At 40.3% G+C, this 15818-nt stretch overlaps 1 protein-coding gene across 3 annotated transcripts in view; it reads left to right on the forward strand.

Moving 5' to 3' along the window:
* The first annotated feature begins 408 nt into the window (after positions 1 to 408).
* The window catches only part of FBXL4 (F-box and leucine rich repeat protein 4), a 57788-nt gene continuing 42378 nt past the window's right edge, over positions 409 to 15818 (forward strand). The window contains exons 1-4 of one of the 3 annotated variants that reach the window (XM_040058364.1): positions 409 to 473; positions 6704 to 6870; positions 7455 to 8044; positions 14995 to 15340. In XM_040058364.1, coding sequence (XP_039914298.1) covers positions 7536 to 8044; positions 14995 to 15340 — 855 coding nt within the window. In that variant the 5' untranslated portion in view covers positions 409 to 473; positions 6704 to 6870; positions 7455 to 7535. Of the gene's footprint in view, positions 474 to 708; positions 820 to 2398; positions 3169 to 6703; positions 6871 to 7454; positions 8045 to 14994; positions 15341 to 15818 lie in introns of those variants that run through there. The other 2 variants (XM_040058366.2, XM_040058365.1) reach the window with 2 other exon arrangements.

Genomic DNA, 15818 nt, shown 5'->3' on the forward strand with positions numbered 1-15818 from the left:
GATAGGACAAGGAGTAATGGGGACAAACTGAAAGACGGGAAATTTATGTTAGAGATTAGGAAGAAATTCTTAACTGTGAGGACGGTGAGACGCTGGAACAGGTTGCCCAGAGAAACTGTGGATGCCTGATCCCTGGCATTGTCCAAGGTCAGGTTGGATAGAGCCTTGAGCAACCTGCTCTGGGGCTAGGGATCGCTGGCAGTGGGGTTGGGCCAGATGATCTTTAGGGGCCGTTCCAACGCTTACAATTCCAGCATTCCCCTATCCCATAACAAACCCTCCGCCCCGCGGCCCGCCGGAGCCGTGCGGGCCCGCCCCGCGCCGGGGCTCGGGCAGGCGCAGCCGGCGGCCCCGCCTCCGCCGCGCCGCTTCCCCCGGTTCCCGCCCCCGCCGCCCTCCGTGCGCGGAGCTTCCGGCGGCGTCCGGCGCGGCGGCGGCTCCGGCGGCCCGGGCGGCTCCGCCCTCCGGACGGGGTAGGGTGGCGGCGGCGGCGGCGGCGGGGGGCCGCAGTGCCGGGCCCTGCAGCAGCCCCGGTGCGGGGCCTGCCCTGCGGGGCGGGTGCGGGAGGCCGCGGGCGTGCGCTCCCCGTCCGCCCGCCCGCCCGCCCAGGGGAGGCTGGCGGGGCCGGGCCGGGCCGGTGCTGCTGTCGGGGAGGGGACGCGGAAGGCAGCGGCGGCACCGGGCAGTCCCGCCCGCATCTGCCCGCCGCTGTCCATGGGCCTCGGCGGGGAGCTGCACCCCGCGGAAGGGAACTGCCCCCCTGGGGAAGGGAGCTACCCCTGTCGGTAGAGAGCACGGGTGCCCGAGGAGTGGGAAGGGGTAGGGATGGGATGGAGCAGGGAGGACGGGAGGAACAGTGGTGGGACCAGACAAAGCGGACAGGGCTGGGCACGATTTGTGCTCCTCTCCCCTGCCGGTCCTCCGCCGCTGCTCGGTCCCTGCGGTGTCACACACTTACTTCACCTGGTTGCCTGATCACAATACAACAGAAAGCAGGATAGGAGCTGAACTAGCGGTAGTGCTTTATTTTTTAGGTGTTTACTTTGGGGCGCTTCACTTCTTGTGGATTGTTACTTGCTACCGGTGCTGGCTGACAAATGGGCATCAATTGGATGTGAACGGGCATGGTTAGGATGAGAGAACGCAGTCTTAAGCTGTGCCAGGGGAGATTTTGGTTGGCCATGAGGAGGAATTTCTTAACAGAAGGGGTGACTAGACTCTGGAGTTGGCTGCCCAGGGAGGTGATGGAGTCACTGTCCTTGGAGGTGTTTAAGGAAGCATGGCACTTAATGCCACGGTCTAGATGACATAGTGGTTTTAGGTCATAGGTTGAACTTGATGATCTCAGAGGCCTTTTCCAACCAAATTGACTCAGTAATTCTGTGACAGTGGGGTATCTCCCACAACTGCATGGCCTAATAGCTGTGATCCGTGTCGTGAAGGAGCAGTTGACCAGCAAGTAAATGCTATACAGAATATGTCTGCATGGAGTGGCAGTATGATATCTGAAGAGAAAAGTGAAAAGACAAATAAGACAAATGCATGCAAATTCCTTTCTAAAAGTAGTGTGGGGAGGTTTTTTGTTTGTTTTTGTTTTTTTTTTTTTTTTTTTTTTTACACATGAGGAGGAGAGCTTCACTACAGCTGGAAGGGTAGTTGGTCACAATGAAGTGGTATAATGCTGGTAACTTTAGGCTATTAATAGAAACAGCTACCTGATGATTTACTCATGTTGAGAAACAATTTATATTGTCTGGAAAAGCCGCCTCCATAAGATAGGGTGGCCACTTTCAATGTGTAATAGGTGCCCAAGGAACTTTGTCTTCATTGTATCTTAGTACTAAACCACACGATGAGTCTGGTCCTAGCAGGAATGCAGTCAGTGAAGTAATCTGAAATTCTTGGATTTTGCATGTTTTGGTGCTCGTAAAGGCAGCACAAGATTGTAGATAGATAAAATTGCTGTATAGTCCAGTTTTATTCAAACAGTAAAATTATAAGTTAGAAATGTGTAAAATGCCTAGATTTAGTGCCAGAATATATTATGGGAAGTAGCACATTAATGGGGTCTGAGTTTAAAGTATACTGTAAGAGCTTATTCATTTTTAATTAATAATAACTTCTAGTTTCAACAAGCTGAGTGTAGATGTTGGTATAATATAGGTAATTAACAGTAAGAGATGCTAACCTGTGGTAAAAGTACCGTTTTAGACTGTAATGTAAGGATCCAGTATTCCCTCTGTGCATTGGTGTACAAAGATAATTAAGAGTTTTCCCATTTTCTGTCTTTTATCTAAGACACACATATTAAATTGCATTAATCTTTCTTCAGAGATCATACAATCCATTGTTTTTGTCATTTATACATTCTTTGTAATTTGTCAGTGTTGCTGTTTCTTTTATAGTCGAATGAAAGAAAACTGCTCACTGCTCCCAAATGTGAGATTAGCAAAGCTAGTGTAAACAGGAATTATTACTTCATTGGCTTTAAAATTTAAACCTGCTGTATACATGACATGCATGTACAACATTTGCTTCTCTTGAAATAGTACGAACTCTTGCCTATCAAGTGCTTTTCCAGGGATGGCTCAGAGATAAAATGTGCCATGCTTTTTTTTTTTTTCCCCTAAAACTAGTGTCTGTTACTTGTTATGTTTTCACACACTTCCTTCATTTTCCAGCCCCTTGAAATCTCAAGTATTTTTCTGTGTACTTCCCACCTTTTCTCAGCAGTCTGGTTGGTGAATAACTCTGTCCTGTTTCTGCTCGTGTGGGGTAAAATTGTGGTTATTGAGGAGTTGCATTTGCCAAATTAACCAAAACAAATAGGTAGAACCATAGTATATCCTGAGTTGTAAGGGACCTATCAGGATCATCGAGTCTGACTTCTGGCCCTGCCCAGGACACTCCAACAATCACAGCGTGTGCCTGAGAGCATTGTCCAAAGGCTTCTTGAACTCGGACTGGATTGGTGCTGTCACCACTTCCCTGGAGAGCCTGCTCCAGTGCCCAGCCATCCTCTGGGTGAAAAACATTTTCCTCATACCCTAACTAAACCTGCCCTGACTCAGCTTCATGCTGTTTTTTCAAGTACAGGAATCGCTAATTGGATGGGTTGCTTCAAAGCTGGAAAATAGTTTGGTGTACAAAAACTTCCTGTAAAAAGAGGTAAAATAGACTGAAGAGATCTAGTGCTTGTGAATGCTTTAACTTAATTAGTGTTTTTTTCCCATGAAATCTACAGAAGCTGTGAGACATTTTACTTTATCAAGGTTTGCTGTGCTTGGAAGAAGGAAATAGTGAATTGCAGTCTTAGAAGCCTTTCTGTATGTATAGCATGAAGAGGAGTTATTCAGATTAGAAAAATGAGTTTGCCCATATAATTGAAATAGTGTTCAATTAAATAATAGTCTGGGTGGGAGATACTGTAAATAATGTGATGGACTCTAATGTATTTTGGAAGGAAATATCTCTTAAAAAAGTTTTATTCCAGGTCTAGTCCAAAGTGGTTTTCTGAAGGCCTGTCTGTCTTGTAAAAGTAGAGGTGATGTTTTTGTAGCCCTTTGAGATGGTCTGACCTGGGGCATGTGCAGTCTTGCTCCCCCCTCAAGCCAGCACTGACCCAAGATGGTCTGGGGACAAGAACAGACTGAAAACTACGTGTGCTTGCGAGAGTGTTTCATGTCTGGCTGGGCAAGCCTCAGGACTCATCCGGCTCCCCGGCAGTGCTGGCTGGAAAGGCGTCTGTGAAGCAGAGAGGGATGCGCTGCATGGTGCACGAGATGGGAGGACAGGGCTCGTGCAGCCCCAGAGAGCAGCTGGGAATTGGATCCAGCCTCAAAGTGCAAAATGGGCACATGGGCATAGGACAGCAGCTCACAATGGCGTTGTGTGTTCATAGCATATTGTTTTTTGTTTCTAACCAAGTGGTTGGCACCTTCTGTGCTAGTCTCCGGTGGCCGCTGAAGGTTCTGGTATTTATAGCACTATTTCAGTCCGTTCAATGGAATTGACAGAAAAAAAATTATGATAGAAAAGACGTAGAAGGCTGCTGCTTGGGAGGAGGATAAAAAGACACATTTACAAGAAGCCTTTATTAGGCTTTAGTTTGGCATAATTATGCCTGTACAAAAGAAAAAAAAAACTATACAACAGGCCAAAGACTCAGCCAGAGATCAGAAGGCATAGTCGCATGGGCCTAAGTGGATCTCTTTAAAATAATCAAGCAATTTGAGGGAGAGGGGAGCTTTCAGCAGAAACTTTGCATGTGCGTGAGCTCCAGAGCTGTTTATCTTGATGCTTTGCATAGATCTGGGTCCTCATTTTTATCTTTTTTTGTAAAGTTAAATCCTTTTAATTAGAAATCAGCTTGACTTCTGGTAGTTCCTGAAGAAATCTCTTTGTATCATCTGGCCCTACTGATCTGTATTTAATGTAATGCTTTCACTAGCTTATTATCCTTTAACCTCTGTCTTTTAACTCCACACAATTCTCGATGCTTCTTTTAAAATGCCAGAAGAAGAATTTCTATTTGTATTGTAGTCCTAATGGTTATTTAATCCTTCTTTTATAATAGTTTTGTCTTACTTATTATAAACTACTATATCTGATATTGTTCTTAACTCTTTAAAACTAATTTGTCTCCACTTCTGTTGTTTAGACTAATAAGTTTTCATGAAAGCTTCCTGTTCCCACTTAGTTACTTTTGACCCTGTTGACCAATGTCAGCCAAAACTGAGGAAGTTGTGTCAGTGTCAAGGATTTCAAATCATCAAGTTTCTAGATGGAGAATGACCCAATACTCCTAGTGGAAAATCTGCAGCATGATTTCAGGTTATTTCCTCTGTTAGACCCGGCTTAAACTGGCCAGCTAGCTGACGTACAGCTCTGAGCTGTTGGATGGTTTTGCTGCTCTTGGACAAGCTTAGATAAGGAGCACAGCTGGGTTTTACAGCAGCGCCACAAGAGCTGCAGGCTGTGGCCAGAGGAAGCCTGGAGTTTGCAGTGCCAATGTGAAGTTGTGTAGGTTGTGTATGTGAGATAAAGTGATTCCCGCGTGATCTTGAAATGTCACAGCTGAATGATTCTTGAAATTGAGAACTGTATGGCCATAATTTCTGTGGAGCAGCCTTCAAATCATGGTAATCAGTAAAATTTTGAGTTTGAAGGTGGTGTATATGCTGATCTAGCCATGATTTCAGGGCTTGATAGCAGAATGTTTTTTGAAGTTTAATGTCTGTTGGCATGTTCTTTAAATAGATCTTTCTTTTTAAGAGGAGAAAAATCCAGAAGAAGAATGTATTTTTAATCTTTATTTACATCTAACATCAAAGCATCTCTGCTTTGAAAAAATAAAATAACAATTTTCAGTTTGGAGGTTTTTTTGTTTTTTTTTTTTTTCCTAAGGAGGAGCGGTTCGGGGCTGTGCTGCCTTTTTTTTTCCAGTGTCTTTTCTGTAAGGTGGCTATGATTGTTTGGGAGAAATGTGACAATATTGGTTGTTGGCATTCCAGGGGAGCTTGAAATAAATCCAGGGTATTGTCTGATGCATTCCCTTCTGCACTGAGTATCAGGAGTAGTTCATGTTGTTGACAACTGCATCAACATGTGAAACTAAAAAAAAGGCCAATAATAGAAGAGGCAAGAAAGTGAGAATTGAGCACTTCATTAGGAAGTTTTCTTTCTGTCATGAGTAAAATGGGCAAATCATGCAGCCTGTCCTTATCTGTTACCACAAGTGCCTTCTTGCTGGAAAGGTCATGCGAAAGAGAGCTGTTTGTACATCTCTGTGTGTGTAAGTTTGGGAACAAGCAACTGACCCAAAAAACATACACTGTGTATCTGTGTAGAAACTTTTAAAAATTTCCATTTGTTTAATTATTTACCCTACTTTAAACTTATGCTTCCAAAACCACTATAGTCGGGTCTCACTTTTACCCACTGCAAACATTAAATGTGTGGTTTATCTGCCTGGCAGTATAAAGCATTGTGTTAGTTGTTACTTGAGATGTCTTCTGCAATAGGAGGATCACGTCTGTTGGTTCAGAGATTACCCCAGTGTGTATCCTGTGGTGAACTAAGCGGCAGCACCACCACAGGCTGTTGAGGAAACATTTATTCTATTTTGAGACATGCTTAGTCATCCCTGTTTTGGCCTCTAACGGGTTACAGGCATTACTCCTTACTCTCTCTTAGTGAAGCTGATGGGCAGGTTAATGAGAAGGCCAGTTTGTGGGAAACAGTTTGTGGTGCTGGAGGATGTGAATTCATAGCCCGAGTGTGTTGTGTAGTGCCAGCGGAAATTGGAGAATACACTGCACGTTTTGTTGTGTGTTGGTAAAACTCACAGTTTATATCACACAGGTATGGAGCAGCTGCTCAATATGGGACACGCATATGTAAGAGGATCTTTATTAGTAGGGAATATGATACAGCCTTCCTGTGTCCTGTAGAGAACATTCAGCTGTAAATGTTTCTTCACTGTTGTAAACAGAGAACTTTAGTAAAGTAACTTACCTTTAGTTTAGCTTTTTCTTGTTGTTCAACCTGCTTATTTGATTTTTACTTGTGTTGGTATAGGTGGTGTAAAACACATTAGTATCCTTAATTAATAACATATTTTGTGTTGAGTTTCTTAAGTATGCAGGTCTAGCACATTTTGTGTTTAACTGAATTGTTTAATGAAAATATTTTCTCTTGTCAGAATTAAAATGCTTTCTATGGGGACTTCAGCTTCTGATGCCAGGACTCTTTTGAAGACCTGGTTTGTTGCATGGTTTAAAGGAAGATGATGTTGTTAATGAATTCTGAGCATCCTTCGGGAGGCTGGTGACCCTTGTGTCATGGGTGTGTCATGGACAACTTCAAATGGTAAAGGCAGTATTTTTGTGACTCTGTTTCAGATTAGTGCTCTGATAGAGGAAGCAGTGGGTTAAGTTTAGATTAACAGCCCAAAAGCTGTTAAAAACTCTTAAAATCATTTACACTGTTTTTTTAAGGAAGTAAAACCATTCACAATGGTTTTAAGAAGCTGTATCTTCACAATGTGAAGGTGTATCTTCAGATATGCTTTCTCAGTTGTTTATAGCATGGGCCAAATTTCATTTCATACTTGAATTCATTTCTCTCAGTCAGTGCAATTTTTTTTTCTTGTAATAAATCCCCAAAGATAATGTTTATTTTGACCACCAGTTTTTTTTGTTGCTTGAGGGCTGGTTTTGGCTAATGATTCTTCATAGTCCTCTCTTTTTTTTAAACAAAAAAAAGGGAAGGTAAAAAGTAAACGGGAAGCCACACTTAATAGCTTCCGACTAAATAATTGTCTTACAATAAAATACAATGATTTATTAATATGTAGTAGCAGTACTTCGTTTAAGATGATATTCAAGACAACACAATTTGCTCTCTAAGAATGCTGTATTTGCTCACTGTGTTTATTCATTCTGTTTCGTCAGCTCTTTTTCAAAACACCGCAGGCAGTTAATGCAACTTGTAAAGGACCCCTGACTTTTTGCATCTTCCTAAGTCCTATCTAGATGCCACCAGTGTTTCCCATGTTAACAGTTCTGAGCATGTTTTACTACATGTGCCTTCGGCGCCGAGCTAGGACAGCGACGAGAGGAGAAATGAACAGTCGGCGGGCTATTGAATCGAACACCCGAGCCTTACCTATCAATGTTGAAATAGTTCAGTATGCCAAAGAAGTGTTGGATTTCAGCTCTCACTATGGCAGTGAAAATAGCATGTCGTATACCATGTGGAATTTGGCGGGTGTTCCCAATGTGTACCCTAGTTCTGGTGACTTTACCCAGACTGCTGTCTTTCGAACTTACGGGACCTGGTGGGATCGTTGCCCGAGTGCTCGGCTGCCTTTCACGAGGACACCGTCCACCTTCTGTAGCCAAGACTATGTGGAACTTGCTTTTGAAGAACCAGTTTATCCCACTGCAGTGCACATTCTGGAAACCTATCATCCTGGAGCTGTAGTCAGGATTTTGGCATGCTCTGCAAATCCTTACTCACAAAATCCACCAGCTGAAGTAAGGTAATTTTTTTCTTCTTTACGCTTTTCTGTAATGTGTTAAATGCTGCAATTGGGCTGTTTAGTGAACTTTACTTCCTAGTATTTATCAGTTTTGTATCTGAGTGACTAAAACTTTCTTCATTTCTTCATGTTTTTAAAAGCGGCGACTCGTTTTGATAGCAACTTCAGAGATGTAGACGTTTTGTAGGAATTAATGCAAATGACTTATGTATGGTGTCTTGAAGAGAAGATAAAGGAACCCTTTCTCTACATGAAGGACACAATGTTTTTTTCTCTGTTCATTTGCTCACCTTTATGAGGGAATCTGAAGAGTTGCAAGAGCATAGTCTCTTTTCCGCTTCTGTTCTTGGTCTCTTGTTTTTACTTCCAAAAATTCTCTGAGATATCAGCTAAGAATTCTTTTTTTGAAGATGGGATGCTGTAATCTCAGGTGATTCCTTGTTTAACTGATGTTTTGGTCTTAAAACACCGCCATACTATTTTCTTCTGTTGAAAAAGGCCATGACCTACTTACTCAAAAGGCGCTTAGAACCTTGTTTTCCTCTTCTGACTGTTTTGATACTTGGTTTATTACCAATGAACCTTTCAGTGCTGCTTTGTTTTATCAGCTGACGCTGTATCTGTTTCTGAACACTAGTCTAGAAAGGGCAGGTCATTCGTTTCACCAGTTCCTACTTTTGATATACAAAGAAAGCCAAACTATTGATGAAGTCAAAACTGCTGAGAGGAAAAAATCTGTTCAGACTTGCTTAAATGTTATGTTTAGTGGAGTATACTGCTCTAACTAGATAATATTTTTTCTTTTTGGTTAGTATTTAAAACATCAGCTCATTCAAAACTTTGCTGTATACAAAAACTTCTAGGCTACAAGAGTCTTTGTGGGGAGCTAGTATATCACAGTTCTTGCTCAAGAGAATTTTATATATTTTTGTTAAACAATGGCTAACACCCACTTACTTGGTCAGTGTATTACTTTATGCTTTAGTTTCATGAAGGTGTTCAGAAAATGGTCTTTGGTCATGTTCCTTTGTTGCTGGTGCGCTGAGTACTGCTATTGCAGCTTTGTATGCTGCTGCTGAGGTGAGCTTTATTCAGTGTCTCTGGAGGTGGGGGTCAGATCTTCGTGGAATTGGAATAAGCATTTACTTCTCAGAGGGTATGTAATTGTGTCTAAGTAATCCTCATGCTTTGAACACAACAATTAGTTTGAAGCTTTTTTCGTTATGGTTTAACCGGCATCCAGCAACTGGAGGATTCTCTGTCCTCTCGTATCTTGTGCTGCTTTAAACACAGAAGGCATTACATCACTTTTCTCCACATAAAACAATTTTTAAAAATCATAAATGTCAGAGAAACTGCTGTTCTAACACATGGAAACCTTTTGTGCTATTCCTTTGTGTCTCTCATACCTTGACTGGTGAGAAGTATGTAATTCCTTAAACTGTACTAACGTTCCATGTACAGATTTGTTACGTGAATTACCCGAGTGCAGAAAACCCAAGGAAAAAAATTAATAGTCTGAGATTAGGGAAATGTTGTAACATAAGGTCTCAGTTTTTATGTGGTGAAAAAATCAATCTCTGTTTTTGATTGTGTTATGATTATTATACTAGTGTGGCCCTGGGACTTTGTACTGCAGTGCGCATTCTGTGTTTGTAAGGTTTGATGACAATGCTGAGTTGTCACCAAGCTTCAGCCAGTGGAGGAGGCAGAGCTCTGCACATGTGTGGTGGGGAGAAATGCAGCATGAGCTGAACCCAACCAAGAGAGTTTTCTTTGTTTTTCATAGTGTATTAGATTGATGGGTAAAATAGAGCTAGCTTCTGTGATGAGAAAAATGGTTCTTTTCCTGTTCTTTTTCCTCCTTTTTTACCCAGAAGGCTTATTCTGGATGGTTCCCTAAAGGCTTCTATAGTGTCAACCCTTTTTATATATTTTGATACATTTTTGATATTCTTAAGAGTTAGTTTTGTTAGTCTTTGTTTAAGTGGGAATTACCCAGTCAAAAATATTTTTTTTTCAAAAGTTTTTCAACTTTTTCCTTTTATAAAAATAACTTAGGATTTTAAGTTTGGAATATGAAACAAGAAAAATTGCCCCTATTCTCCTGTTGTGGTCTTTTAAAATTTAATTTGACTTGTTTTTATATTATATATGTTATAGTAATACTGTATGTTCATGTGCTTTTATAAAAGCTCAAAATCAGAGATTCCTAAGTAGTCTGGAAACTGCGACTGCACTTGGGGAGATATTTTGTAGCATATGTCCTTCCTCCTTCTTCAATAATTAGAGATTATCTTGTGATTACTTTTTCTTGTTTTCTACAGATAAGATCTGACTCTTATTAGGTTTTTTCACACAGATGAGATACTGTGATCATTTGTCTGGGACCACTTCCATTCTGCCTTGTGTATTCCTGTTGTTTATTTCTATTTAATTTGTTTAATTTCATGTCATTTAGAATTTTGCTAGAAAATTGAGCATAGCTCAGTATTTCCAAGCTGTGTTTGCTGTATGCAAAGTTTCTTCCTGTTTCTGAAAGTCTTAAAGCCTATAGAGGCAGAAGCTGCTACGAACCAGAGGAGCAGGCTAATGAAGATGAACGATATAAAAGGCTGCCTCTCCTTGCAACGGGAAATTTATTGTATTTAAGCAGCCTGGACAGGGATCAAAATATTTGATGGAACCTCCACCTCCTTTTCCCAGCACTTCCTTTTTTGAAAAAGGGAGTGAAACCAGAAAGGTTGTGTACTGAGTGTAAAATATCACGAGTTCTTACTTGCAGAGAGTGGCATTCAAATGGTTCTTTCACGCTACCTTTTATTCCCTGAGAATCTCAGATGAAAACACCCAAAACACTGCTGATACCAATAACACATTAGAGTGTGATAAGAATCCTTCGGGCCTGTATCTCACCTATGTGTAGCACACAAGTTCTAGACATTTGCATCCTTACTTAAAACTTGTTTTGACATCTTCAGGCAGCTTCTTGTTCAGATGCCTGTCATAGAAAAATGAATTCTGTGTTCATGTAATACAGTCATTTTTGAGAAACTCCTAAAAAGTTCATGTAGACAGAGCAGTTACTTGAAGTACTTTTTGCTGTTTTAAATGTCCTGAGCATTCTTGGAGTCCTGTCTGCTGTCTGGTATTATAGAATTGAACTCTTGGTAGAATGGAAATTTGCTTTGTATTTTCCCATAATAATAAGACTACTGTGAACTCTGCTTATCATCTTAATCTGAACGATTCTTAAATTGTGCTCATGATCTTCCCAGTCTTCCCTGCCTTTTGTGTTTATGAGCTCACAGCTGAGGTCAGGGGTACACTTTCCAGGTTGGTTTGATCTAGTCTGCTGAAGAATCTGTGGCATGTTTGCAGGCAGGAGATGTTTTCTTGTAGGTAATCTACAGATTTTTGCTGTGCAGTTGCTTGGCTAAGAGGAGCGTGTGATTATAGTTGTTGGATAAGTTGCATTTTCATCAAAGGGGTGGTTATATTCTCTGATATTCCTTGTTCTCCTTGTTGGTCTGTCTGGAACTCTCCCTTCTGTTGGCTTTTAACTCAGCTATTAGTTTCTTGAGGCAAGGCATTTATTGGATTGCTTGTAGTGCTTTTTTTTACTTTCTACACCTATCTTGACTTGACAATACAAGAAACCTCAGCAATTGCAAGCAAAGTTTAATCTTGTATTGCTGGAGAGAAATTTGATTACTTTTCCTAGAAGCCCCTTTTCCAAAGACTCTCTCTTATTACATGTATTTCTTCAGAAGTAACCAGGTCTGCTCAGGCATCATCTTAACCATTTAAAACCTTTCCACAGTGTTAGGTCAACAAAAAAAAAATAGGCAAGCTTTAAATATCATCATAATATGTGCTATCATTTGACACAGACCCTACAAGTACGATTCTCAGCCTGGAAATCACCTGACTGTATTTTTATTCATGATGAAAGAAGAGGAATGGGATTTTTTTTTTTTTTTTTTTTTTAATTTTTTTACCACAAAGGTGTATGGAGTCTTTAGTATCAGAGAAAATTGAGTTTCTGTCAGTCCTCACAAGACAGAGAGAAATTTAATGGGATAAACTGAATGTGTGGCTGAATGGAGAAACTCACTTAATGTCCTCCTTTTCTTCAATCAGTAGAGAAAATAATACAGATGTTGCTGACTCTTATTCAAGCTTGCCTGGGACTCCTTGCTGGAAAGACTGAGGTTTTCTAGCACATTGCTGATGAAACCTTCTCACTTCTCATCAAAGCATTCTCTTTGTGACATATTTGATCTGCTGCTACTATATATCTGCAAGATAGGAGGATAAACAATGTACTACCAGAATTCATTTTATCCTACCGGATCTTTTGGGAGCTACCTAATTAACTCAGGGTGTGGGGCAGGCAGAAATCCTTTGCCTTTTTTACAGGTATTTATTGAGATTCAGTTTCTCTTTGTTTTGGGTTAAATAGTTTATTGAGCATTGTAAGCTTGAAACAGATGCAGGCGACCTTCTCAGGGAGACTGATTTTGATACATATCCTCAAATCAGGACTGACTGTAAAAATGCCTTTTTCGTGAAAGATTTTTTAAGTGGATTCCCATAACAGAAGGATGTTCCAGAATAGAATAATGAAATTCTTGCTGAAGCCTCTTTGAAATCTAGACTTTTTTGATCCTGATGTGAATTCTTCACTCCCATTCTGATTATATGCAGCCTATTTAAATATCATACTGATGATTCTAGAGGAAGAGATCACTTCCACTTGTGGTAATGGGTTAAGAGCATGGGAAGGGTTTACTGTGCCTACACATGGGTAGGATTTACCAGCCTTGACTCAGAGAAATTGCTGTTGCCACCAAGGCAGAGGACATCATCAAGTCAACCTGATAGACTTGAGATTTTCCAGATAAACCAAGATCTAACTCCTTTGAAGTTAGATTGGTGGGCTGTTGATGAAGAGTAAACAGTATGACAAGGACAATGGGAAATTGTCACTGTTTTTGTTGTTCGTCAGCATTTGGTGCATGATGTGGAGCTTCACGAGATTGTGAAGTCATGCAACGTGTCTTCCATTTTCTCTAGTTTATTACAAAGACTGGAAATGGGCTACTGCTTGCTGGAGCTGGTTATTGCACTGTAATTTGATGAGCCCAGATCTCCAGATACATTATTTTTTTTTTTCCAGAGCTCTGCTGCTGCTAGATAATACTCTCTCCAGGGTCCAAAAGGAGAAGTCAATAACAGACACCTTCTGCTAAAAGTTGATGGTCCAGTCTGTGTTAGATTAGTGAAAAAACAGCCTTGAGCTTCCCTAAGGGTACTTTGAGAGGGTACATGGAAGTGTCTAAGCAAAATGTCAGATGGTGAGCTGGATGCGTTCAAGGAAGGTCATGTGCCTTACCAGCACTAAGTGTTTGCTTAGAGAATCGACCTGTGTGAGAGGACGTGACAGTGGAACTACAGTTGTTACTTTGCCATGAGTTGACTTTCACTTTGTAAATTAATGAAATCTTTTCTTAATACTATGTCTCTCTTATGATAACTGTTAATTTTAGGGTAGAGCTGTCCACTCTCCTATGTTAGAACTGTGATGTGCCATATCCTCTCTACTCTTATGTTTGTTTTTGGTTCATGATGTTTTTAGTGTTTTTTTTTTTTTTTTCCTTTGGACATAAGAATTCTGCAAGTCTCCCACTCTACTATAAGGTACTTGGAGAGCAGTATGATGCAGGATAGGAAAATATATCTGTGCATACCTGAAAATGTCCATTGTGAAATTGGAGTTTCAGCCAGTATGGATTAATTTTATTAATTTTCCTACTAGCAAATACCCAACTTCTAAACCTTACTTATGCTATGTGCAATGTTTTAATGAAAATCCCTGCATTTGTTTTGCGTTCTGTTATGGTGAAAAGAGTTAAAGCATTTGGTTCTGAAAGTAAAAAATGATTGATTTTATTTTCTAATTGATGTTTCCCCTCTTATCCCCACAAGTGTTCTGTGGTAGGTACCAGTGAAGGATCTCCATTCACTGAGTGAGGACCCATGCAGATAAAAAAGAGCATGTTTCTGTTTTCAGGCCTTTAGGCAAGTTTGGGAGTGCTGAAGATGTAAGGAATGTAAAACTTTGTTCCTCCAGATTACTCAGTTGGCAGCAGGTTTCCCTGTCACTTACTGGAGAAGATTTTGGGTCTGTGTGTGAAAGTAAGGATGTATGTAGTTCTGTGCATGCCCTGAACTTCTGTCTGTCACTGGACCAAAGAGAAGAAAGGCATTTCACTTCAACAGTTTGGAAATTCTGATGTCTTTTGTGAAGGACCCTTTCAAAAATTACTTGAAGTTTCTACTTTCTTTGCTAATTTGTCAGAGAATTACTTCTAAAAGGAACATTTTGCTTGCCTAGCCAGATAAACAAAGATAAACAAAACTTTATTTTTTTTTTAGTAATTTGTAATACTGTAATTTGGACAGGCTTGATATTAAAGAGTCTGAGTGGTAGGGGTTTTTTCTTTTCTTTTGTAGGAAATAAGAGGTCAGATGACTCTTTGGGTTACATGGCAAGCTTGTTTCTTGTGTACTTACACTAACATGCGATCATTGTGAAGACATCAGCAATCCATTTGTTTTGATTACCTTATCTGTAAGATGTTGGAAAAACTTGGGCACAGATAACACTAACAGAAGTGACTATGAGTCTACAGCTTGTTTTGTTATTCTGCGATGCAGATAAAATATTCTAAGGTCATAATAAGTGTGTCCTGTTAAATTAATCCATAGGATGTTTATCAAATCTAGGGAAAACCTAAGTTTCATGAATCATCTTTTCAGCCATTTTTCTTGCTTGTTAAATACTTCTATGTTGCCCTCTTACTGTGCTCAGGAATTGCTTTAGTAACTTTGATTTTAATTCCTGTACTGTATGTGTGTATTTTTATTTTTTTTTTTTTTCACAGATGGGAAATACTTTGGTCTGAGGCACCTACCAAGGTGAATGGTCCTCAGGCTCGGCAGTTCACACCTTGTATCAAACAGATTAACTTTCCCACAAACTTAATCCGACTGGAAGTGAACAGCTCTCTTCTGGACTATTACACTGAATTGGATGCAGTGGTACTACATGGTGTGAAAGAGAGGCCTGTGCTTTCACTTAAGACTTCAATGATTGATATGAATGATATAGATGAAGATGAGGATGAAGAAAAATTTGCCTGTGGAATGGACACCCTTAATAAACAGTTCAGCATTGTTACCCTCAGGGAATGGCCAACTAATGGATATTTTGATAAACTCCCTTATGAGGTAAGAAAAGTATTTTTATGCTCAGTCATTGTCTTGGTCATTAGGGGTGCAAAGATACATTACAGGATGTTGGTCAGGATTGTTGTTTTTTCTTAGTTAGTTCCCTTGCATTCCTTGTGAATCTCTTGCATTTACTGTATAGGTGTGTCTGAATTTTGTCTGTCTGCTTCCATGGGTGGCTGTTAGATATTTGCATAGTTATTGCACTCTTCAAGAATCTGTACATTCACACACAGTTTTAACACCAGTTACTCTAGCCTTGCATTTCCAGCTCTTGAACTTGGAAGTTTTAAGCAGTTTTCCAGTAGGTTTTTAGACCTCATGCTTGACAAAGAAAAGATACAGAAGAGGTATGAAAAGATTCAGGCAACATCTGGAAGTGGAAAGAGTTTGTAATAGGCTGATTGTTTTTTGATTGTTACAAAACTTAGAGAGCTTTGTTCTTGAAAGTGCCATAATATTTTTATATTATTATTAA

Source organism: Hirundo rustica, chromosome 3 (assembly GCF_015227805.2).
Source record: "Hirundo rustica isolate bHirRus1 chromosome 3, bHirRus1.pri.v3, whole genome shotgun sequence".
Classification (NCBI taxonomy): Eukaryota; Metazoa; Chordata; class Aves; order Passeriformes; family Hirundinidae; genus Hirundo; species Hirundo rustica.